Source organism: Haplochromis burtoni, unplaced genomic scaffold (assembly GCF_018398535.1).
Source record: "Haplochromis burtoni strain Fernald_Lab_line unplaced genomic scaffold, NCSU_Asbu1 Contig_40, whole genome shotgun sequence".
NCBI lineage: Eukaryota > Metazoa > Chordata > Actinopteri > Cichliformes > Cichlidae > Haplochromis > Haplochromis burtoni.
In genome coordinates, this window is record NW_024582401.1 from 53,700 (window position 1) to 77,757 (window position 24,058).

At 41.2% G+C, this 24,058-nt stretch overlaps 2 protein-coding genes across 9 annotated transcripts in view; one reads left to right on the plus strand and one right to left on the minus strand.

Annotated features, from left to right (window-relative positions):
- Positions 1-6,477, minus strand: part of atp11a (ATPase phospholipid transporting 11A) — a 53,083-nt gene extending 46,606 nt beyond the window's left edge. For 3 of the 6 annotated variants that reach the window (XM_005920083.3, XM_005920086.3, XM_005920085.3), the window contains exon 1: positions 6,061-6,476. In XM_005920083.3, the coding sequence (XP_005920145.1) occupies positions 6,061-6,105 (45 nt within the window). In that variant the 5' untranslated portion in view covers positions 6,106-6,476. Of the gene's footprint in view, positions 1-6,060 lie in introns of all 6 variants that reach the window. The other 3 variants (XM_005920084.3, XM_005920082.3, XM_005920087.3) reach the window with 2 other exon arrangements.
- A 1,083-nt stretch (positions 6,478-7,560) lies between these two features.
- Positions 7,561-23,854, plus strand: tubgcp3 (tubulin, gamma complex associated protein 3). 3 transcript variants are annotated; one of them, XM_005920080.3, is made up of 23 exons: positions 7,561-7,762; positions 8,823-8,930; positions 9,764-9,831; positions 10,414-10,491; positions 10,945-11,153; positions 12,836-13,014; positions 13,569-13,681; positions 14,836-14,961; positions 15,092-15,160; positions 15,248-15,380; positions 15,476-15,642; positions 17,515-17,625; positions 17,742-17,850; positions 18,604-18,793; positions 18,878-19,013; positions 19,106-19,174; positions 19,278-19,413; positions 19,567-19,655; positions 19,751-19,882; positions 19,981-20,121; positions 20,228-20,344; positions 20,457-20,551; positions 21,756-23,854. In XM_005920080.3, exons 1-23 carry the CDS (start codon positions 7,687-7,689, stop codon positions 21,820-21,822), a joined length of 2,718 nt encoding a protein of 905 aa, XP_005920142.1. In that variant the 5' UTR covers positions 7,561-7,686; the 3' UTR covers positions 21,823-23,854. The 3 variants fall into 3 exon arrangements, with proteins under 3 accessions (XP_005920142.1, XP_042075827.1, XP_042075828.1); XM_042219893.1 differs by lacking the exon at positions 21,756-23,854 and having other exon boundaries at positions 20,457-21,738; XM_042219894.1 differs by lacking the exon at positions 21,756-23,854 and having other exon boundaries at positions 15,254-15,380; positions 20,457-21,738.
- The last annotated feature ends 204 nt before the right edge of the window (positions 23,855-24,058 follow it).

The window sequence follows — 24,058 nt, forward strand, 5'->3', positions numbered from 1 at the left end:
TCCTTTGAATTAATTCAGAACTGAACGGCTATGGATTTCGAATAGGTATCCAAATAGCACAAGGAAAGAAGTAATGTTCTGTTTCACTTTGTCACATATCAATGGATATATGCAGCAGGTGATGATGGACTACTAGCTGAAATTCCTTCATTTTAAATGAAGGAATTTAGGAAATGTTGCCATATCCAATAGAAAAGAAAGATGTTGTTAAAGTACATGTAGAATGTTGTTGTAAAGATACAACATGGCTGCGGAAGGTTTATCTGCTCAATACTGAAAAACATAATGTGACTCATATAATAGTTTTACATGTTCAACCGTTTAAAATAAAATTGGAAATTTTCCCTGCCTTCTGAATCTGGCATATTTGTGCAATCTACACATATTAAGAAAGTACTTTTAATTCCAAACTACTCCTTGTCACCTAGGTTTTCTAGTAAGTCCTGGGAGTTAATGCAGATAAACAAAGAAGCAGCAACTAGTGAAGCAGCAAAACAATCTTGAGGCCAGATGGTTTAGTGAGAGCCTGTGAATCCTTCACCTAAAGAGGTTAACCCAGGTGAACCTTGTGGATTGCGACATTATGGCTGAGCAGCTGTTTAATTGTTAGCATGGGGGTCACTAAGAGGAAACCCGCCAATGCAGGAGGAGGCTACACGTGAGTAAACTTCAAAAGCCACTACTGAGCATCACAACAACTTGACTCTTCTTTAGCATAAAAATTGCCTTTTTCTGGCATATCATGGCATGCCTATGCAATGTAGAAGGAAATTACAAGTCGTTTCATTCACAAGTGCTGTAATCTGAAGAGCAGTGGCACTCCTGAAGTGTGAATTCTGCTGTTTGAACCCAAGCACGTAAAAATGGACTGTTGTACTATTAAGTAGTAGTAGTATTAAGTAGGACTCACGACTGTAACCCTTTCTTCAGGCTTGATTACCTTAGTTTAACCTTTAGGCACTTCCTTATGGTTAAGCCAAGTTAGACTTTATTTGCACAATGAAGTCTTCCATCTCTACTCTTCTGTGAGGGCATTAGTTAGAAAAGCCAGCATAGGACTTTTTTGCAGTTTCCACCAAACCTCGGTTGTAAAATTATATCCTGCAGTGATTAAAACACAGTGGTTAGATGGGGACCCTCTGGAATCCCATCAAGCCACCTGGGGCATCCCTGAGCCCCCACAGTGAGCAGACTCCTAAACAAGTTACACAAACATCAGTCTTCATTGTCAGCCAGTCTACTAATGAATTATTGACAAGCATTTGGAGCCAAGGAGTTCATATGATCTGATGCCCTCTGCGTCAACTGGCTACAACTATCCCATCTACCTGCTTCTTACTAATGTGCATGAATGACACTATAGAGACAGCAACATGATCATCAGCCACTACTGACGTGAACATTTATTATGGCCTCATATGCATGGATCAGTTAGCATACTTCACATACAGCCTGCTGATCAGTGAGCTAATTAGAAAATAAAACTAGGCTGAATATAAGTAGTAAGGTGTTTAGTGATAAGCTTAGATCTGAAAGTATAGCTGCAAACTGGATTAAGTGGGTGAAGGTATAGTGAACAGCAGTAACCCTTTAATCTAGTATGTGAAGGCAGGAAGCCAAAAAGAGACCAGCGGGACTTTCAGAGAGCCACATTAGGTAGCTGGAGAGGAATGCTGGGTGGCTTCTTGAACACGCCTAATACACGAACATGATATCTCCGGTTTGTTTCATTTTGGATTTGTCCAGTATTGTTTGATTTTCACAGTTACAGTCTACAAAGTAGTATTAGTAGTAGTGTAATGTAGCAATATGAAATTTATTCTGAATAAGATTTACAACCACTTTCTAACATTATGATAAAAACTGGTGATATAATTTGCTTGGAAAGGAAAAAGATCGCTGGTTACCGTAGATTCCAGCCGGAGTCACCGATCTCTCCTTTGAGGTTGTGTCAGTAAGGACATCCAGTGTAAAACCAAATCCCACAGAGTTACCCCCTGTGGCAAGAGGGCAGCTGAAAGTAGCTTACTTATTTAATCAAAAAAATAACTGACCAAATGATAATTGTAGTCCTAAATAATACAAATGCTGTATATTGATTTTGGTCCATCCCATATGGAAAAGATATATATAAATCTTATAAAGTTTGTATCTGTCTTGTGTGAAACTTGTATGAAAAGCATACAAGTGTGAAAACTCACTTGAAAGTGGCCACTTTCATGAGTAAATCATATAAGTTTTTACTATTTATTTTCCATATGGGATTGGTCCATGTGTGAGTGTATGGTTTTGCACAAGCCCAATGCTTTTACACTAAAAATCACTTGGCTAAGCATGGGTTTTGTTAAAAGCACTGAAAAGCACATTTAAAGGATTTTTAACCCTTTTCCCAAACTGCGAGTTCCAAAGATGTCAACCCGATATGACGTCTGACTTTACTCAGCCTGTAAACCAAAATAATCTTAGTTTGTCTTTTTTCTAGTCTGGTTTGATTATTTAGGAAAATACCTTCAAAAGGATGGTTAATGCTTTGAATGCCTACTAATATTATTTTAAAATATAGCAAGGTATTTATCCTTCAGAAGAACCAATAAAGTGGCTAGTGGGCAACTGTCAGGAAACTAGTGAGATCTCATTTCTGCTCCAGTTCTACATTTCAGTGTCCTGGTATTTGCAACTCTGCTGTTTTTCATTGTAACAGTAACAGTAACAGTCCAGTTCTGCTAAGATGCACTGAACTCTGTTTGCTAAGCAAACAAACATAGGCTGTCAAAATAACATTTCATTGTTCCTTAAGAAAAAGAAAGAAAATCACCTGCACAGTGTTAAATGATTATAATATTTGTATTGTGTCCACAAGAGGTCAAACCAATACAAACGTGCTGTGTGGGATGAATCAGTTGGAGCAGAGCCGGACTGAGAACTCTCTGCCACCATTAAAGTTCAGTTATTAGCTAGTTTCAGCTGGCTTGGTATCATTTTCAGATAGTGAAAGTAAAGAGATGCTGTGCAACTCCTGTCCATTACATTTTCAGCATATGCTCCAGTGTATTACTAATGTGTGTTATTAACCTACTGTTGCAACCGTTATCTTGTCATTGACTCTTTATAACACAAGAAATTTATAAGGGGAGAAAAAGGGCAAATATTACAACTTAACACCATTTACGTTCAGCTGCTCTGCTGATATCTGTCTCTGTCCCTTTGCACCAGCAGCTGTGTCTGCTGTTGGGACGTTACACCCAATATACAGCATTATGGGTGATTTGCGTTGATAGACACAAAGTCACTGGATCTAAGTATTTAATTCTGGAGAAAACTTAACTTTGTATTTTGTGCCACTCCTGAGACAGAAAGCTGACCGTAGCGTTGTGCTTTTTCCTAACTCTTTTATAATTCTGTTATATAATCCAATTAAACAGTGCTTCTCCTGATATCTCCTAAAAAAGACTTGAGGAGGAGCACTGAAGACAGGTTAGAAAATATATAAAACAGTACTTCTAAGAATTTCAGTGACTAAAATTAACTCAGGAAAAGAACAAAACAGGGTGAGCCACCTGTTTTGGAATAACTACACTGTATCTCAGAGCTCTTGGTGCTACCAGCATCACATTTGATTTTAAACTGGTCTAGACAGGACAGGCAGCCACTACATGAACAACTCTGCATGTTACACTTTTAAAGAGAGCTATACTGTAGGCTTATATGACATCATTTAGCTTTTACCTAATCTGAGGCGGCAGCGACTGACGAGACTGACTTTCACCACCACGATCCACACCCTGTTGCAGAGCAAAAGGTAACAAACAGGTACAAAGCAACCCCAGTTAAACCTGTTTATTTCATTTGTACTTTCCCTCTGCAAACCTGTAGCATAACAGAGAAAGTTTTGGCACAATCGCAATAATAAAATTTACTGTGGCTTCTACTGACATCGCACAAGACGGATGGCACAGCTTTTTAAACACAAAGCAGTAGATTATCCACAGTACAGATATATTTTTCATCATGCGTCCACTCTAAACATTCCTCACACCACCTCATTTAAAGAAACAATGAGCCTTGACACAATATTTACTTTTTTTAGAACAAAGATGCACTGTACGTAACCCAATACTGTCAGTTGCACTCTGTTTGCACGAAAACATTGATGTATTTATAGAGTGAATAACTAAAATTTCAGTACATGCACAGCGGGCCTTTTAATGTTTCTGTGTGAAGCATCATAATTAACAAATTCACACAACCTCAATTCTGATCTTTGGCTGCTTTTTAAATGTTTACTGCACGTGTCGGCATGTTAATAGAAACACGCACTAACATTTAATGATGAAAATTCTCTCATAGTTCAGTTCAGTTTATTGTTGAGCTGTTGTGAAATCACAGGGATCCTTTATCCGGCTGTAAAATCTGTCACAGTTGTTACGTCTATTTGTGAAACAAATCTCAACGTGCCCAAAGCCCAGAGACTCAAAGGAGACTGGTTTCTGAATTACAGCCACAAACAAGTCTATACATGAAATACTTAGAAAACTCAGAAGATGAGACCATGACTAAGATACTAGGCATATTATTACTGTGTTTACATGTCATTATAAACACCTGAAAATTAAACCAATTGTCATATTTAAATACTCTACAAACATTTGTTATTAGTATGTTTTTAGCAGCCTGTTCGTACCACAGGCTCTTTACATCATAGCAGAAATAGTATAAAGCCTGAATTTACATTTAGCTTCACTTTACAGACTTGGTCACAGGGAGAATCCTTCATCTGACAAACAGATGGATGTTCCTGACCCTGATCTTAAGTATTCAGCAGCCTCTTTCCACCACAGCAGCAATGCAATCAATTTAGCCCTAACCCATTTACCTAAAGCATTTATCCAGACCAATTACAGCAGCAGACCTCATCAGCATCCCACATCCTACACCAGTCACCGGCTTCTCTCTTCATGCTTCTAGCTACATGGCTCCATTTCACCCTCCACACAGCAGGGAATTGTATTTAATCAGCTAGTTGCAACAGTTGGGAAGCAGTGCCTAAGCTTCAGCTGAGTACGGAGCTGGGGTATAGGTTGGGTATAAACCTCACTGGCTCTCATGTGAGCAGGGCTCGCACTGTCTGGATTATTGTCAAGCACATTACTGCCGAGCCTAATGTAACCCATATAGATGCTGCCCATCGATTTGACTAGCAGGGAGAAAACAAGTGGATTACATAATTCATGTTCCATTTTGTTCTACTGGGAGGTAGCATAATAAATGAGACTGAGTGGCAACGATGACATGAATGATAATAGCTGCCTGTCTGCATTTTTTGGCATGTTCTGCCATGAGCAGATAGGTAGTCACCCACCCACCACTTACCAATACTGTGAGGTGACTCAACCTTTCACTCATTCAAATCACACCGCGTTTGTTGTTTAAAGATGTCTGAACAGTATCTGCAAAAGTACTTGGAACAATTTTGTACATACCAAATAATATCTCTCTCACATTTCGACATATATATATATATATATATATAGATACACAATGTTTTTCAGCACTAACAGATATGTGAGGAGCTTATTATTTAACACATGCTTCAACATAAATAGCTGATATATATTTAAAGAATATCAGTGAAAGATGCATTTTACATGTGCTTTCAAGATCAGAGTAGTGGGGATCTAGTGTCATTTGTGGAGCAATGAACTTTAAAAAAGTAACTTAGAACTGCCGAAATGTCATTGTTGAAGTTGAAATAAAGGGACGTGGGAAAAAAGTTTAAAAAAATATATAAGTTGATAAAGGTTAATTAGTCACACGATTTTTTAAGTGTGGGGAATTTTCCCAACCACTCTTCAGTGAGTTGCTTTCCACTCCCTTTATTGAAACCTAATCCTCTGAGAGCCGCTTCGTCGGAATTTTAAACGAACGGTGATAACAAAAAAAGTTCACAGGTTTGATTTAAAATGGAAATGTCTTTGGTTTGTAGGCAACTAGTCGCATGTGTTAATGTGAATATAAGGGTATTTAATTTTTAAAAAAAGAAAAAAGGAAAAACAAACTTACATATCGGCTGATAAGAGTACGCAGAGTGCTGAAATCCATCCCCATCCTGTTCCTCTTCCCTCTCCGGACACTTCTTCTGCTCTCTGTCTTTTTCTCCTCCAAAGGTTATTTTTACTGCGGGCGCTAGCTTCTTTTTAATTCTACTCCTCTGTCCATGACTTTCTCTTCTCCCCCGTCTTCTTCTTCCTGAATTGGAAAAAAAGGACTCGCTTCCAAACTCACCTACGGACCCCGCAACGGGCTTTAAACGGGGGAGTGTCTGTCTGTGCGTCTTCTACAGTTTGAAGACAGTTCACACGGGCAGCGAGCTGCTCCTCCTAAAAGACTAGAAGCCAAACTAATATCCAGCTCTCTCGCGCTCCCTCTTTCTCTCTCTCTCCCCCCTCTGCGCGTGTACTAATAATCTTCTTGTCTCGCGCCGCGGCCAAAAGAGATTTTCTTTCATCTACGTCACGTGGAGCCAGGTGGTGGCTCTGGCACCGGGGGTGAACGCATGCGCGCTCTAGTGTTTGTGAAGAGTAATTATTGATTGGGTGTTTCAGTTAACTGTGGGATATTTAGTATTTTTTTTAACTTAAAAAAATAATAAAATAAAATAAAATAAAACAGACTGGTGCTATCCATAGATATGGTGCTGAAATCATTACATAAAATGTCAGAAATACACATAACTTACACATAATCGCATTTATTTATTTATTCATTTGTTTGTTTATTACTTAGGTTAACTAAAGTTTTGTGATACAACAAATAAGGAATTTGAAAGGTAAAATTTATATTCCTTTTGCATCTCAAATCTCATCCACTTTTTCAAGCTCGGTTTAAAATGAGAAGAGATTTTCATAATATTTTAGACTCATTATTACAAGTTATTACTGCTGTCGTGACGCATCGGTTTGTAACAGGCAGGTCAGCGGGGTCAGAACAAAATAATTCATGGCACCACGTTTCAGGAGGGAAATATTTTCATCCACTTGTCCGCGCCCTGTTTCCTGGAGACGCTTTTCGGCGGGTTCTGTTGAAAGTCCGCCGTAAAAATAGAAATAATAACCACGGTTTCTTGTTTGAACCTTCAAAATAAAACCTACGTGATGGATTTTGGTTTAAACTGTAACAACTTTATTAATGATATGTCATAAATAGGCTTTTAGTTGTTTTGGTATTTTTGCCGTTCATTATTTATTTATTAATGGGACTGGTAGATAATTAAACATCCGGCATACATGTTGCACCTTTGGTCTTACTTACCAGTCAAAAGGTTCTTTTTTACATTACAAGTTCCCCTTACATATTCATTGATCTGGTTATCTTGTTTTCCTCGTCTTTCTTGACGTCGTATGTATTATCGTCTTGTTATTTTTTTTGCGGAACAGTGCTTCTAGTTTTGATGTGTACATAATTTATTGAGCCTTCGTTAGTGTTGTGCAAGTTTTTAAAAGAAATAGGTAAGAACATGTATGCTTTTATTTTGAAGGCAAATGGCGCTGGTCGTTGTCAAATTCTTCCTAGCTTGCCTGAAGTTGTCAAAATGGCGTTGCTCGTAGTGGGGGATTTGAGTTAGTTCATATTATTCATTCACATTTATTCATTTATTGGGGAACACACTGCCCATTTGCCACGGAGAGCATGGCAACCCTGGATCAGAAATCGCCAAACGTCCTTCTCCAAAGCCTCTGCTGCAGAATCACGGGGAAAAGCGAAGGTACATCCGTTACTGCTAGCAAGCTTCGCGCTACTGCACTACTGTAGTAGTCAGGAACTGCCAAACCTAACCTCATTCAAAAAAATCTATTTTTTGTTGTTTCGCGTCCTGTTATTAAACATACATGCTTCACACGAAGCAGTATGTGAGTGATTAACTTCCAGTGGCAAATTCGGCATTAATATTTCACATTAGACCGCTCTGATTTTTCTGTTTATTAAACGTTTTAAGCAGCGGGCGCCGACTCACCCGGTTTGTTTTGCAGACTGAATATTGCAGAAAACGGTTGAAGTTTTACTTAAATAACTGCTGCTCAGTCTTTCGGACAATTGCCGAATTGAAGATAGGATTTTATTAATTTCTTAAGGCCTTCGGGAGTAAACATGTCACTACAATGTCACATTTAAATTATTAAGAAAATATATTGATTTCTTTTTATGTGGCTATCGCTTTAGCTGTGAGGAAAAACGGGACGTAGCGGGGGCTCGGTTCGCGTATCTGTCAGCCAATTGGCTTGGCCAGATGCTGCACATCCAGCTGAACAGCTTCACGGTGCTTCCACGAGTCGCTGTCTTACACCGTTACTTTTGCTCAAATAAAGTGCTTCGCCTTTCTCGGTTATCTTTTAGATTGCTAGCCACTTAGCTCTGTTTCTAATCTGTGTGGTAAATTGGATGCAATTGCCTGGCTAGCTGCAGGCCCCTGTTGTAGATAGAGGCAGAAGCAGTGTTTTTTTTTGTTTTTGTTTTTTTAAGTCACTTTTGATCAAAGGCCCAAAACCTTTGCAGTTAGCAACTGCAATGAAAATTAGCTTTTAAAATATGTATCTAAAGTGTTAGTAACACTGTCCCATCATACATTATCCTTATTAAAGTAATGGCAAATCTGCACTCTCCTGGTCTGTAAGTTCATTTTGTTATATCCTGTTTATGCTTTTGGAAAATAAGTAAAGTAATGATGTAACAGGGGAAAAAATCCCCCAGTCAACACACTGTCATTTGTACATTCCTTCAAGCTGTTAGTCATGTCTTGATATTTGTTTTTTGTTTTGTTTTTTCAGCTGAAGTTGCCCACCAGTTCCAGTACGCAGTACGAGTCATTGGCAGTAACTATGCCCCTACTATTGAACGAGACGAGTTCCTGGTGTCAGAGAAGATAAAGAAAGAGCGTGAGTGGCATTTGGATTGATGCTTTCCTCCCTCCCTCTGTGAAAGCAAATCCATTATAATCCACTGTATATTACTTCATTTAGTCATTGTGACATCTGATCCCCTTATGTCAGAATGCCAGCTTTAATACATGTGCTGGAAAATCGTTATTCCACCATACTACAGAATCCTATTTGACTTAAATGGCAGCAAGGTCACACCATTAGTGGGAAAACATTGATCCAAGCTTTGCTGCAGACTGTGAAACCAAAATAGCACAGCACTTACTGTACAGCATTTATTTATCCCAGGTGGACTTATGAGAAGTTTTTGCTTAGTCTTTGTGTATTTTAATTGCAACATTGCCACAAAAGTGATAACTGGATATTTTATATTGGTTAATGATGTGAAACAGTCAGACATTTAAATGAAATTAATTTTGAGTGAGTTTGAGCATATGAAATAATGTATTCCAGTGACTGCTAAAGAAATAGCATTTGTCTTGCAGCTCTAAATGCCAGCAGTGACAGGATGTACCAGAGCTGGAGGGTTGGTTGTCAATATGAGGGCAGTTATAAATACAAACACAGCATGCTTTATCTTGATGAGCAACTTTGGGCTTTCAGAAGGGCGCTGCAGTCTGCTGGCTTTCTTTTTGAACCTCCAGAATACATTTCCTACTTTTCTTTGTCTTGGTCTGCAGTTTTAACAATATCCCATTTGTGGAGAGTTTCTTTTTGTTATTTAAAAACCTTTTTGGCACAGAACCATTTCCAGCTTTGTTCATCTGTTAAATGAGCCATTCATGGAAGAGAAACGCCACCTAACACAGTCGGTCTTAATGCTCTTGCAGTGCTGAAGCAGCGGAGAGAAGCGGATGCAGCTCTGTTCTCGGAGCTGCACAGGAAACTTCAGACACAGGTTGGTATTTGGATTTCTCTCTGAAAGGTATTATTACCCACAGAGGTATTAAAGCTTTAATGGAACAATTTCCCACTTGACTCATGATACAGCCTGCTTGCATAAAACAGAGACCTGTTTAATTTGGTTCAGAGTAAGCCTCTGAAGGGCTGATAACACAGTACTGGTCATTAATTGTATATTAATTTATTTGTTTATTAATAAGTCTCACTAGTCGCCACAGTCACCCCTCCAGATAATAATACTGTTTTGTTTATTAAATGAAAGAGTCTTCCAAAGGGTGCTTTTTGTCCTGTCTCACTCCCCTCACCCCTACTCAATCATGGCAGATGGTCGCCCCTCCCTGAGGTTGGTTCTGCTGGAGGTTTCTTCCTGTTAGAAGGGAGTTTTTCCTTCCCACTTTCACCTAGTGCTTGGCCATAAGGGGTGTCTGATGTTGGGGTTTTCTCTGTATTGATTTTGGGTCTTTACCTTAAAACGCTTCGAGGTGACAGTTGTTGTGATTGGGCGCTATGTAAATGAGATCAAATTGAACTGATTTGAAGGTGGTATTTTTTTAAAATGTTGTTTTCCTGTTTGCAGGGTGTTCTAAAGCATCGCTGGTCAGTTCTCTACTTGTTGCTTAGCCTTTCTGAAGACCCCCGCAAACCATCCAGCAGGGTGGGGAACACACACACACACACACACACACACACACACACACACACACACACACACACACACACACACACACACACACACTTAAAAACTCTTAAAATCTTTTAGATTAGAGTAGCTTTACATGAATCAGAGTTAAAAGTCATTCTTATATATCTTACATTTGCCCTTGCGTCAACACCCCAGGTGAGGTTTCATCAGACTGGCTACCTCTTTACAAACAGATGATCTGAACTGCAGATGGTGGAAGCTTCAGTGCTTATAGCAACTTATGAGCCATGATGAATATATAAGGATATCCCCTCTCTGTGATATCATACAAAGCCAAGAGTAGAAAGAAAATTAAACTGAATGTTTAAAAGCTCGAGCTTTTGGATCATAGTGATTACGTGTGTATATGCACTGATGCTTGATACTTGATTCTGGAGACCTTCAATGTCTGATTGTACTTCCTAGGTTGGAAACTACGGGGCACTGTTTGCCCAAGCCCTCCCCAGGGACGCCCACTCCACCCCATTCTATTGCACCCGTCCGCAGAGCCTGGCCCTGAGCTATGGGGAGAGGAGCACCGGCCTGTCAGCTAGTGTCGGGACCAGTGGGATTTCAAGTCTAGGAGTTTACACACTGAACGGACCTACACCAACACCACAGCCACTGCTTGCAGGGTGAGCATCTTCATATCAGCTTGTTAACACTTCAGCTTTCCATGTCAAAGCCATGTACCAGAGGTTTTAGGCAGCCCCGAAAAGCTCTGCAGTGAAGGGTTGTTTTTCTGATGTGTTTGTGTGAGAAGCCCTATGTGAGATACAAGAGGTATCATTTAGTAGCAGAAAGTGAACTTGCCTCTTTCCTCTCAGCCTGACCCCTTATAACACAGTTTAACGGCCATTTAGTCCCATTTTTTTCTTATTAATAATGCAGTGGGCCTTTAGTAAACAGTGACCATTGGGCTGTCTGGGTTCACCTTTACAAAGTCTTTAAAAGGCAATTTATCCTCTTGAAAACATCAAGTTTTCCCATGGCTCTGGACAACACACAGTGATAATTAAGTAACAGTACAAAGATGTGTGCTGGGCTTGCTTTATTTAATGACTGTTCCAGTACTTTCCAAGGGATCAAAAAGTAACTGCTGAATTCCCAAAGAAATTCCAAATTTGAACTCAAATCTTGATTGTGAGATTTCTGTTCTTTGCTGTGATTGTCAGCCACATCATCCATTTTCTTCCACATCCAATTCAGGGTCTTGGGGAAGGTGGGACACTGTCCCGGTTGTGATTGGATGAGAGGCAGAGTACAGCCTAGACATGTCACCAGTATATTGCAGGGCTGAGGTCCCATTTATGCGTTATGCAAACAGTGAGCTCCATACCATTTATACGCACTTTATACTGTTTATAACATTTCAACATCTCCCTTTATATAATCTGTGAGTCTGGCAGATTACGATTGCATAAAAAACTGACCGATTGCACACACGTGCTGCGGTTGCGGCAACACCAGCTTGAGGTTGCACAGAGGGCCCAGATAGCCAGTGGATTTGAACCCAAGACCTTCTTACTCTGCAGTGCTAACCACTTCAACACAGTACATCCATCTAAGGCAATCCTGTATTCACTCGCATGACCTCTTATTTTGTCAATATTTGCATCCTGGCTGTTGCCACGTTGTGTTTTTTAGAATCAGTATAATTTAATAGCTAACACTAGGAAGCTTAGTTAGGGAGCTGTAACCAGCGTATAGACACAAGGACCTGCTAATTAGTAATGGACTAATAATTTAATTTCACTCATCAAAACTGAAGCACAAACATTTTGGTCAGTTAATTGCATTTAAAATTCTTTAAAAGGCACCAACAGCACAGTTAAGAGCTTCAGTTCAGTCACTCCACTTATCTAAGGTGAGGTCCAGCAGACAGCAGCTGCTTACAGCTGGCTGTGATTGCAAAACTGTCAGCAAAAACAGATGAAACGCCCTAGACTTTAAGCCAACCACACCCTTCTTAATGACTGGTTAGACTGAAAATGTTTTTGGAAGAAGGGTTTTGATGCTGTTAAGTTGGTTGTTTTAACATGTTTAACGAGGCTTTGGGGAATAGTTTGGCAAATGTGAGCCTTAAGTGGCCACTAAAGGAACTACAGTGGCCCATGCTGGTTTAGTTTTTCAGCCCTAGAAGGCGCCACTCGATCAGAACAGTATAACTGTTCCATTGAAAAGAGTATCAGTCTTTTGTAAACATGAACATGGTCGTCATCACTAATTATTATGACATTCAGTGCATAGTAAATGTATATACAAAAATCCAGAACGGCTCAGCCATAACTAAAGTAAATGTGCTGTTGTGTTTCAGCCAGCCACCTCAGCCTGCAGCTGGAGGCAGTCAGCCTCTGGGTTCACGGTTAGCCTGGACTTTGCCTGTAAGCTCCTCGCCCAGCTCCGCTATGGTTCCGCCCGCCGCTCGGCCACCCCTCGGGCCTCCGGTCCCCGCTGCCAGAGTAGTGCGTCCTCGCCGAGATGGTGACCCAGCCGGTGAGTGACATGTATACAGTGTGGGTTTCAGGTCTGCACGACCGTGCCAAAAAAATAAAACCCTCCATGAGATTCAGTGCATTTACTATGCACTGAATGTCAGTCTGCCCCAGGGCAGCTGTGGCTACAACTGTAGCTTGCCTCCACCAGTGTGTGAATGTGTGCGTGAATGGGTGGATGACTGGGTGTGTAAAGCGCTTTGGGGTCCCTATGGGGGACTAGTAAAAGCGCTATACAAATACAGGCCATTTACCATTTAATAACAAAAGTTAACTCTTTTTGACCTCCATACATTCTAAATACATAACATGTTGCATTCAGAGGAAGTATCCTGGAGCAGGCTCTGAGCAGATCTCTCTCAATTTATCACTCATAGCCAGACGTCCCCTCGTGTCTCCCATTGTTGTGTCATGTGTTGCATTATTCATTCAGTCTGTCCTGTTGTACATTTGAGTTTATCTGAGAAATCCATGTACCATGCGATCTTAAAGTTTCATTTTCATTTCTCACTTCCCCTCTAACACAATATAATCCTCCACATTCTGCGTGCGCAGGTGAGGTGAACGAGGCGGCGCTGGTGCGGGACATCCTTTACGTCTTCCAGGGAATTGACGGCAAGTTCATCAAGATGAGCGCGCAGGATAACTGCTACAAAATAGACAGCAAGGTACCCAAACTGGCGTCTAGCTTTGTAAAAGCTCTTAATAGACCAATCAGCTCAGCAGGGTACACATATTTCATAGAGTAATAATCATCACCATCCCACAGTGACTTGCAGCGGATCCAAGTCCTGGAGCTCCAGCTGCTCAAAGATCACTTTTCTTTATTAGGCATAATAGATGATATGAAATCAAGACTGTTTTTGTTGACTGAACTTTAGAACCAAGATTCAACAGATCAATATAAAGCTTTTTGGCTCCGAGTCACATCGATCTTCTCCCACTTTCTCTTTCCTTTTTTTTTTTTTTTTTGTCTGTCCTGTCAGTTTATTTAATTCCCCCTCTCCTCCCCTTTTTGCCACATTATTGATGGGAAGGCCATAGATGGAACTTGTCCCATATTCTCACTCCGTGACGCTAAACTTAGACTTGTGTTCGATCTGCCGACACCGTCCACCTGATGGAGACGGAGCCACTGAGAGCACAGATATATTAGTCAAGGATGGAGATATTTTGGAGGCTGCTTTGGCCACTTAAGCTCTCTGTAAGGCTCCAGTGATAAAAGGTTTTTGTTAAGCAGATGAAAATTTAATGCGAACTTTTCAGCCTGGAAACAAGGTCGTCTGCTGCAAGACGGCCTTGTTAGTCATAGATGTGTTGCGTAAATTATAGTGAGCGATTTAATGAAAGTGGCTGATTAAGATTTTAATTTTACCTTGATTATGTCTATAAACTCTGTGCTAGAGATTCCTTTCCATAGGCCTAATATTAAACTAATACTATAGTTTAAAAATAAGCTGAGAGTAAATATTCCAGTATTTGGATCACTGTCAGGGTCAAATCATGGCATGCATAATAGCTACTACATGGCATTAGAAATCACGCTGGCCCTTTTTGTCATACGCTTAACTAGAAGAACAATATGATAATGCAGTCGTCTTCCGAAGCCAGTGCTGCATCTCAGAATTTGCACTAAAATTTAACGGGTTCTACTTTTGCCCACTTTTCTACCAAGTTTAATGAAATACAGCTCGTGAGTTTTTGCCAAGTCCTGCTGATAAATTAGCAAACGGACATAGCTTTGCCTCCGCTCTGGTCTTGGTGGAAGAATAAACAAGCAGATGTTGTTATATGTGTTGTAATGTCTGCTCTGACTCACTAGGTGGTGCTGTGCAAGTCCCTCAGGGACACCAGCAGCAGACTGGCTGAACTTGGCTGGCTCCACAACAAAGTCAGGAAGTACACTGATGCCAGAAGCCTCGACCGGGCCTTTGGATTGGTTGGACAGGTATGTGAGTGCGTGTGCACATTTGCCATGTGAATTAATTGTTCACGTCAGTTTTATCACACAGTCCTCAACTAATGCTTACCTTTCTGTTTCTGTGTTTCTCCACCCGCGACCTCTCCTCTCCATTCAGAGCTTCTGTGCCTCACTCCACCAGGAGCTTAAGGAGTACTACAGGCTGCTCTCTGTCCTCCACTCGCAGGTAAACAAAATTAGTGCTGACAATGAGGGAATGTGTAATGGAAAAATCAGCAGACGCTTGATCTAAGGTAATTTCTCTGTGCTGTAGCTGCAGGTGGAGGATGACCAGGGTGTGACCGTGTGCACAGAGAGCAGTCTGACCCTCAGGAGGCTGCTGGTCTGGATGTACGACCCTAAAGTCAGGCTCAAAACGCTCGCCGCCCTCGTCGACTTCTGCCAGGGTGTGTGGACGCGTGCTTGTTGGTTTTAATGTAGGTGGGTGAACATGCTAAACTGAATATAGCATTCTAAGTGTCCCCGCATTATGTGTCATTAGGTCGTAAGGGTGGCGAGCTGGCTTCAGCAGTTCATGCCTACGGGAAAACGGGAGACCCACAGATGAGAGCGCTTGTTCAACACATCCTCAGCCTGGTGTCACACCCCATTCTCAACTTCCTCTACAGGTGGATATACGACGGGGAATTAGAAGACACCTACCACGAGGTACACATGCCTCTCTGATCTTTTCTGCGCAGTAATAAAAACCTCTTGTAATCAAAATAAATGCAGAGCAGTGCATCAAAATTCAATGAGAAAGATGAATGTCTTTACAGAGAATCTGAGAATTACAGCGCATGTTCTCTCTGACTACTCTGATGTTTGACCCCAATGAGAGGGAACATTACAGAGAGAGGAGAGCCAGGACGGCCCCTTAAATGAGAACTGATGAGAGGAGTGTAATGGAGATCACAGTGATGAATGTGTCTCCTTTATTTCTCCCCGCCCTTTCTCTCTTTCTATTGCTCTCGCGCACACAGTATTTATGTGTCCAGCGCGGACCATTACCGAGCGCTTGGACTTTTGGTTTTAAGTGCTGTGTTTAAGAACACAGAGTTAGAAATTACTGGAGCTTTCAGGAGTGAAATTACCCAGGAGATCTCACACAGCCTGTGAAAACGCACTCTAAACAACAGCTGTAATTATGGCTGAAAGGCTTAAATAAATAAGGCACTGTAGGTTGTAACATTGCAGAACTCTCAGGCAATGAGCCAGTAAATGCTTATTCGCACTGTTTTCTCCTTTTAACTGCGCACATTTGACAGTGTGCAGTTATTAATAATCAAACTAGAATTAGGCCCAACTTTATTGCGTCAGCCACATTGTGTTTTCAGAACAATACATATCATTTTTATTACCACTGAAAACTTGTCACTTTGAAGTTGGAGCGTAGTAGGACATTTTTCATCATTTCAGGCAAGTACGAGTCATTAAACAACAAACGATCAAGAATCAACTTAACTAACCAAGCATGGTAGCTGACATGGAGCTACACATCATTAGCATCACATAGCTTACCAATGCATGCACACAAACAGGTAGATCAAAATTTGGCACTTTTTTTTTATACAATTTTTTGCAGCGTTTTTAAACCTTCATAACTTAATAATTACTTAAAAAACACTTAATCCAACTTAAGGCTTTAGAATTCAAAAAGGCTGTTTGCTTCTGCGTGTAGATCAGGCATTTAAATGTCATCCTTGTGGTTTTCATAGTGACACTGCTTGTGAAAGTCTTATTTCAGCCACACACAGCTTCATAACAATGAATTTAAAGTGAGCCTGACAGTTGATATCAGTTTTTAAAATGTATCCTTGTACACAGCCTTCAGCGCCCTCATTAGACGGCCAGTTGAGGCTGCTGTACTGACACTGAAGTAAATGGATAATTTAAGTGAATGTGACAAAGGATGGAAACCTCTGCAACGGTCTGGACACTGACTATAGACTTACTTGTTCAGTGACAAATGTTACATTAGACTCTGTTCAGCCAAGCGCCTCTTCCTGTCTGGATAAGTACAGTTAGTTCACATCCACTGGTCGTTCATGTGCATATCAGCTGCCATGCAGTCAGCTAAGTGTGCTGCTGCTACTCAGTGAAAGGAGTAGATGCAGGGAAAACTGTGCTCATATGGCTGTACTGGTCTTCAACTAAAAGCAGCTGAAGTTTGTCTAAAAAGTTGCTTGTTTTGTGGATGAAGGTGTCTCAATATTAGGTGACTAAGTCGGCAACATCTAGTAGAACTTCTGAGGGAATGGGAAAGGGCTTGTTTGCTGATGGAGGACAGTGAGGGCTAGTTGTAATGGGAAAAAATGTCAAATGCAACCACTGTGCTGGCTATAGAGAAATTAAAAGAAACGATTATGTAACGCAACCTCAGGCTATATCAATATCACTGGGAATGTGGGGTAACGTATGTCAATATACCTTCAAAGTCAACATGCGTACCAGCGCCTATCTGATTGTTACACCGGAAATTAAACCCAGCAGGCAAAATAAAACTGTTAAGTGTGTGTTTTTCTATGTGTGTGTTCATAGTTCTTTGTAGCATCAGATCCCAACGTGAAGACCGATCGTCTGTGGCACGACAAGTACTCCCTCAGGAAGTCGATGATCCCCTCGTTCATCACCATGGACCAGGCACGCAAGGTACGCGTGCCATCACAGATGTCTTCACTGGATGCCAGAGAGCATGCTTTTGTAGATGAGACTGTGAAATGACTGAAAAGGAGCTGCTATCTCCTCCCTTTCTCTTATCCCTTTAGGTTCTGCTGATCGGCAAATCCATCAACTTCCTGCATCAGGTTTGCCATGATAGAACGCCGCCAGGCAAAATCACGGCAGCGTCGAAATCTGCAGACACTCCAAAAGACGGTAAGCGTCTCAGGAAAGCAAATTCATAGATAATACTTCCATTTGTTTTGTTTCTGACAGCCCATAATGGGACATTAAGAAGAAAAACCAGTATGGTGAAGTTGTTAAGAGGTTTGCTGACTTTTTCAGAGTGCTGTGTTGGTTTAATTTTAGTGTTTTCATGAAATACACGCATACGCTCATAACCAACTTGGAGCCTCCTTTTGTGTATATGTGTGTTCTGTCTTCATCGTATTGATTTCATTACACTGTATTGACGTTTGTTGTTTTTAGTGAACACTGGTCGATGCTCTTGGGCCTTGTCCTTCTCTCCTTTTGACTGGAGAGAAGAACTGGGTATACTCAGCTGTAGTCTATTGATTCTGTCTGTAGGACTTCATCTAACCAGTTTGATCTGTGGCTTTTAGAATATGAGCTGAAGGACGTTCTCTTTCTCTCTTATTGTCTAGTAGAACAGTTCAAAGACTTGGTTGACCCTGAATCCAAAGGAAAATAGGAGGGTTAGTCCAAAATTACAGCAAAAATCTAAACGCTTAGGAATAAATAATTGTAATAATTTGATAAATAAGGTACATTTTTTTTAATCCATATTAATATTTGTCCATGAATCAGCAGTTTTGAACTCTAATATAAAAAAATTTCTTTTAAAAATGTTTCATAAATTTTTTCATCTTATATAAAAGACCGCCATTCATTAATGTGTAAAATGTAGCCAGCAGAGAAACTCCATTTGATACCTTCTTGCTCACGTAGCCGCAGAGCTGCTGTCTGACCTGGAGGGAGCGTTCCAGGAGAAGATCGACGCGGCCTACTTCGACACCAGCAAGTACCTGCTGGATGTCCTCAACCGTAACTACCTGTTGCTGGAGCACCTGCAGGCCATGAGGAGATACCTGCTGCTGGGCCAGGGAGACTTCATCAGACACCTTATGGACCTACTGAAGTATGGTTTTCCTTCCTGATCTATAACACTGATGATCAAGCTGCAAGTCCTAATTTTCTCATATGCTACATGTTTTAATCTCAGACCAGAGCTGGCCCGTCCTGCCACCACTTTATACCAACACAATCTGACTGGTATCTTGGAGACGGCAGTCAGGGCCACCAACGCCCAGTATGATAACGCTGAGATCCTCAAGAGGCTGGACGTACGCCTGCTAGAGGTAGCATCATCACCTGCTTGTTAGGAAGTAATTGAATTAATAATGATGAATGATCCTTTTTCTCACTATGGCTCATCTTGTGTGGCCTCCAGGTGTCTCCTGGTGATACAGGTTGGGATGTTTTCAGTCTGGACTACCATGTTGATGGACCGATTTCAACGGTGACTACACACAGCCTCCTACATGTTCTGTTTATTTTATTTTTTTTGCATGTGGAAGCTTGAAGATGTGAGTATTACCATTTGTCTGTGTGTATATTGTCAGGTGTTTACGAGGGAGTGCATGGGCCACTACCTGCGGGTGTTCAATTTCCTGTGGAGGGCCAAGAGGATGGAGTACACGCTGACTGACATCTGGAAGGGACAGATGTGTAACGCCAAGTTACTAAAAACCATGCCTGGTACTTAAACGCACACACATACTTAGTGGAGAACTCACTTGAAATTAACTCTCATCCTTCTTTCAGGTTTTTTGTACGTAATCTTTATATTTTGATAGCATGCCTACTTCCTGTTGTATAACATGACCCGCCCTTGTGCTCTTTACCCTGCAGAGTTGTCCGGCGTGCTGCATCAGTGTCACATCCTGGCCTCCGAGATGGTCCACTTCATCCACCAAATGCAGTACTACATCACCTTTGAGGTCAGGTCCATTAGCAGCAGTGCTGTTACTATCGCAGGCTGTAAAACCTCAGTAAACCGTATCAGTTACAGTAGTAAACTGTGATGTGTGCGCAGGTGTTGGAGTGCTCCTGGGACGAGCTGTGGAACAAAGTGCGTCAGGCTCAGGACCTCGACCACATAATCGCTGCCCACGACGTCTTCCTAGACACCATTATTTCAAGATGCCTGCTGGACAATAACAGCAGGGTAACACACAAACACACAAGATTTCTGTGTTCTGTTAGTCATTCCTCTGTTTCCCTGTTTTGCGTACCCCTAATGAAACTCTGTTATTGTATCTCCAGTCTCTTTTGAACCAGCTGAGGGCCATATTTGACCAAATCATTGAATTTCAAAGCGCCCAGGACTCCCTCTACCGCTCAGCGCTGGAGGAACTCAGCCTCAGGTTGCAGTATGAGGAGAAGAGGCGGCAGAGAGAGGAGGAGGTAAGTAATGAAAGGGAAGAGAGGTATATTTGTTGTTGTTGTTTTGGCTGGAGATGGATGCATAGTGAGTGATGCTATGTCATCTGTTTCTTGTGTCGTCTTTCAGGGTCAGTGGGGAGTGACGGCCGAGCAGGAAGCAGAGGAAAAGAAGAGGATTCAAGAGTTCCAGGAAACCATACCAAAGATGCGCTCACAGCTCCGGATCCTAACACACTTCTATCAGGTACCAGCTCGAGCCACCACCTAAAGCTGCTGCTCGTCATGAACTGTATTCAGTGGAATCAGCCATTGCAATTCATTTCACTTTTTTCCTTCCCTTCATCTCTCCCTCTCAGAGCATCGTCCAACAGTTCCTGGTGTTGCTGATGACCAGTTCCGATGAGAGCCTGCGCTTCCTCAGCTTCAGACTGGACTTCAATGAGCACTACAGGTTTGACTTTAAAGACTCCAAAACCAAAACGACCTATATCAAAGTTTATTCCATTAAGTTGGTGTCCTTTGAAACTGTAATTATTACCGTTCTAATACTTAGTAGGCCCATTTATAAATTTTACTTAAATCTGTGACTGTAATCTAAAATTATGCGCATTGTTCTCGCATAAAAATGCAGAAAATCATGCATCATGTGATGTTGCAAATATTTGATGACTCCTGCATTTTCCGAGAAGTGGTTAATTTGTTCGAGGCTTTAGCATTTTGAGTGTGCAGATGGACTCTAAATGGAAATAACTGATGTGACTTACAGTAGCCAGGTCTCAGTGGATATGAATCGCATGTCAGGATATGACCTAATCGGCCTAATGCGTCTGAGGCTGCATCCACAGTATGTAGCCAGTGGGGGAAATAATCTGGAAATAACAATAATAATAATCTTTTTTCAAAGATGTGAACAATCTCTACTTTTTATGGTAGTTTCATTTTAATGTAGAGGCATTACTCACATTACATTAAAGTTATACATTGATTTGAATGTCAACTACCAATGTAGTTGCTACAGAGGTTCATTGGGTTCTTCTTACCCTTAGCAGAAAAACAGCCCCACAGCATAATATTTCCACCTCCGTGGTTGACTGTGGGGATGGTGTTCTTTGGGTTACACTCAGCATTTCTCTTCCTCCAAACACAGTCGGTCGAGTTCATGCAACAGAGGTCTATTTTGGTGTCATCTGACCACAGAATTTTCTCTCAAACCTTTTCTGAATCCTTTGGATGTTAACTGGCAAACTTAAGACGGGCCTGTGCATGTGCCTTTATGATCAGGGAGGACCTTGAGCGTTCCATTGAAATTACCACATGGTGGGTTACCAGTGGTGTTCTTGCTGAGTGTTGGCTCACCTGCCTTCAGATCACTAACAGGCTCCTGTCATGTAGTTTATGCTTGATCCACCACCTTTCTCATGATCACCCTCAGTTCAGGAGGCGAGATCTTGCGTGGAGCTCAAGAGTGCAATTGATGGTCATTTTATATTTCTTTTTTTCTAACAGTGATTTATTTATTTGCTAAGGGAAATGGTTTCTTTCATGATATCACTGCTAACATATCTATAGTTTACAGAGAAAATATTAGATCATCTGGGGGGTTTTGTGTGTGTGTGTGTGTGTGTGTGTGTGTAATCAACTCCTTTCCTCTTCAGGGCCAGAGAGCCAAGGCTGCGCGCCTCAATTGGTGCCACCAGAGGGCGACGACTGTCAAATATCTGATCCTGCAACAGCAGCATTGGATGCTTCCCACATTGGAGTGCAGGGTATGACATCACTGACACGGGCTGAACAGCTGACTTCAGGCGCTTCATGTCGAGGTGATGATGTCATGCCTTGGAGGAGCGATCCAGGAAACGCAAAAAGCATTCTGGGATTGCTGGACCAGCGGCAGTTGCCAAGTAATGACATCAAAGCAGACAGCTTCAATGAAATCAGCTGAGCGGGATCATAAAAGGAAGCAAGTCCAGCGCTCGAATTCCAGTGAGAATTCTTCAAATTCTAAAATGAACTTTGGGTAAACTGGAGGAGGAGGTAACGAACGCTGCTGTCCGACTGAGCTCCCCACCACACCGGGTCACAGCGGGCCACCTTCCATGGCATGCCTTACTCATGAGAAAACAACAACAAACCTTTGTTCCTCTTGGCAGGGTTCCCAAATCTAGTCCCAACACACATAATGTATGTACATAGTGTTTATGCAAAAATGTCTGTACCTGTTTCTGCATCTGTACACAGCGACACCTGTGGCTCTCCGAGCTCTCACTACGGTTCAGCCGATACGGCCGATATTCATTACACTGTCAGTTTTGTGCTCTTTGCTTCTCAACAAGAGTGTTTCTGCAGGCGTCGGAACATTAAAACTGACAGGCGAATCGAATATTAAAGAAGTGTGATCAGAGTTGGCACACCCGTTTATCGGCCTAACCCTAGTGTTCCACTCTCCCCTACTTACAGTGCAGGGTGTTTCTTTTTTGTTTTGTTTTTTTAAGATGTCAGCTTGACCACACATCACACACAGACACTTGCAGGCAGAATGTGTCCATACAGACTACTTTATTTATTAAGGATCAACATTATTTTCATTTTACCCGGTTTCTTCTGTAAATAATCAGATTACCTGAGTATCAGCCGATGGAAAGACTGTTAAGGGTTGATTTAGATCATATGCAAGTGTGGGTTTCACTTTATTTCTCTCCTTAGTTTTGTGTTTTTGTGTCCGTACGAAAGAGATGCATCATCTTAAGGAACACAATCTTCGCAGCAACCACAACAACCTCACTCCTCCTCACTGAGAAAACCACAGGAAATATAAAACGCTCTGATTTCTGAGTTTCTTTAAGAAGAGAGTGTAAATAATAATTTGTTTATAAATGTCAGCTTGGTCCGTTTTATTTTCTGAGGCTTTTCTGACTTTATAAAGATAAGAGTGGTGTTTAATAGTCTATTAAAGTGAGGTGTGCCTCATATGAGAAAAAGTATTGTAGCATTGATTCAGGCTGGAAATGTGTCAGTTATTAGTTTTCAAATCTCAGAAAGTCCCCCTCGTGTTCATAACCTTTGAGTTTTTATTAATAAGGAGGAAAAGCTTTGAATTAACATTTAAGTCCAAAGCAGTGAATTATCAGTCAGATTTGTGCAGTGAGGTGAAAGTTTTGACATTTGCAGATAAAGGCTCACTAACGGCCCAAATTACAGTCACTGTCAAATCCCTTATTAGCCCCGCCCTCATTAGCGTTTAATTATACATTCAAATAATAAGTACTTTAACATCTGTTAGTAGTGGGTTTTTTGGTTGTGTTTTTTTTTTTTTTAATATTAAGTTGTGTTTTGAAGCAGTGTTGCTGACTGAAAAATATTTCACAGGGAAAATATGTACTTCTGCTGATTTATACTCCGATTTTGGTAAACTGTCAGTATTTGTGACAGCCTCTGAGAAGCCCTGGCCTCTCTGTGTAAACGTGTGTGATAGTCAAGTTTGATTTTTGATGTGTGGTTTGTTTGTTTTTTTTAATCGTCAGTGAAACACATGGGTGCTGCTTATGGTCTGAAGACCACTTAAATGCTTTGGGACAATGAATTCCTTCAAATAGACATAAAAAGATGAAGTATCACTCTAAAGCTGAACCTGGTCAGCGGTTATGGGCTGTATGTTTCTGTCTATGTTGTATAGCACATAATGTATAGTTAAAAAAAACAAAAAAGGGATACAAACTGTCCCGCTTTTTCTTTAATAAATTCGCTTTTATATCAATGTGTGGTGGCTTTCTACTTTGGTGGACATGGTGCTATGCAGCTTTGCGTCTGGGCTGAATTTGTTTGAACTTGCTGCCACCTCCTGGGGATGAGTCAAAAAGGATCGACCTTGTCTAGGTAAATATTCCAGAAGAATCTGCTTCGCCTGATTAGGCATCCTTCTTACTTACTCTAGGCCTCGCCTTCATCTTACCTGGGAGAA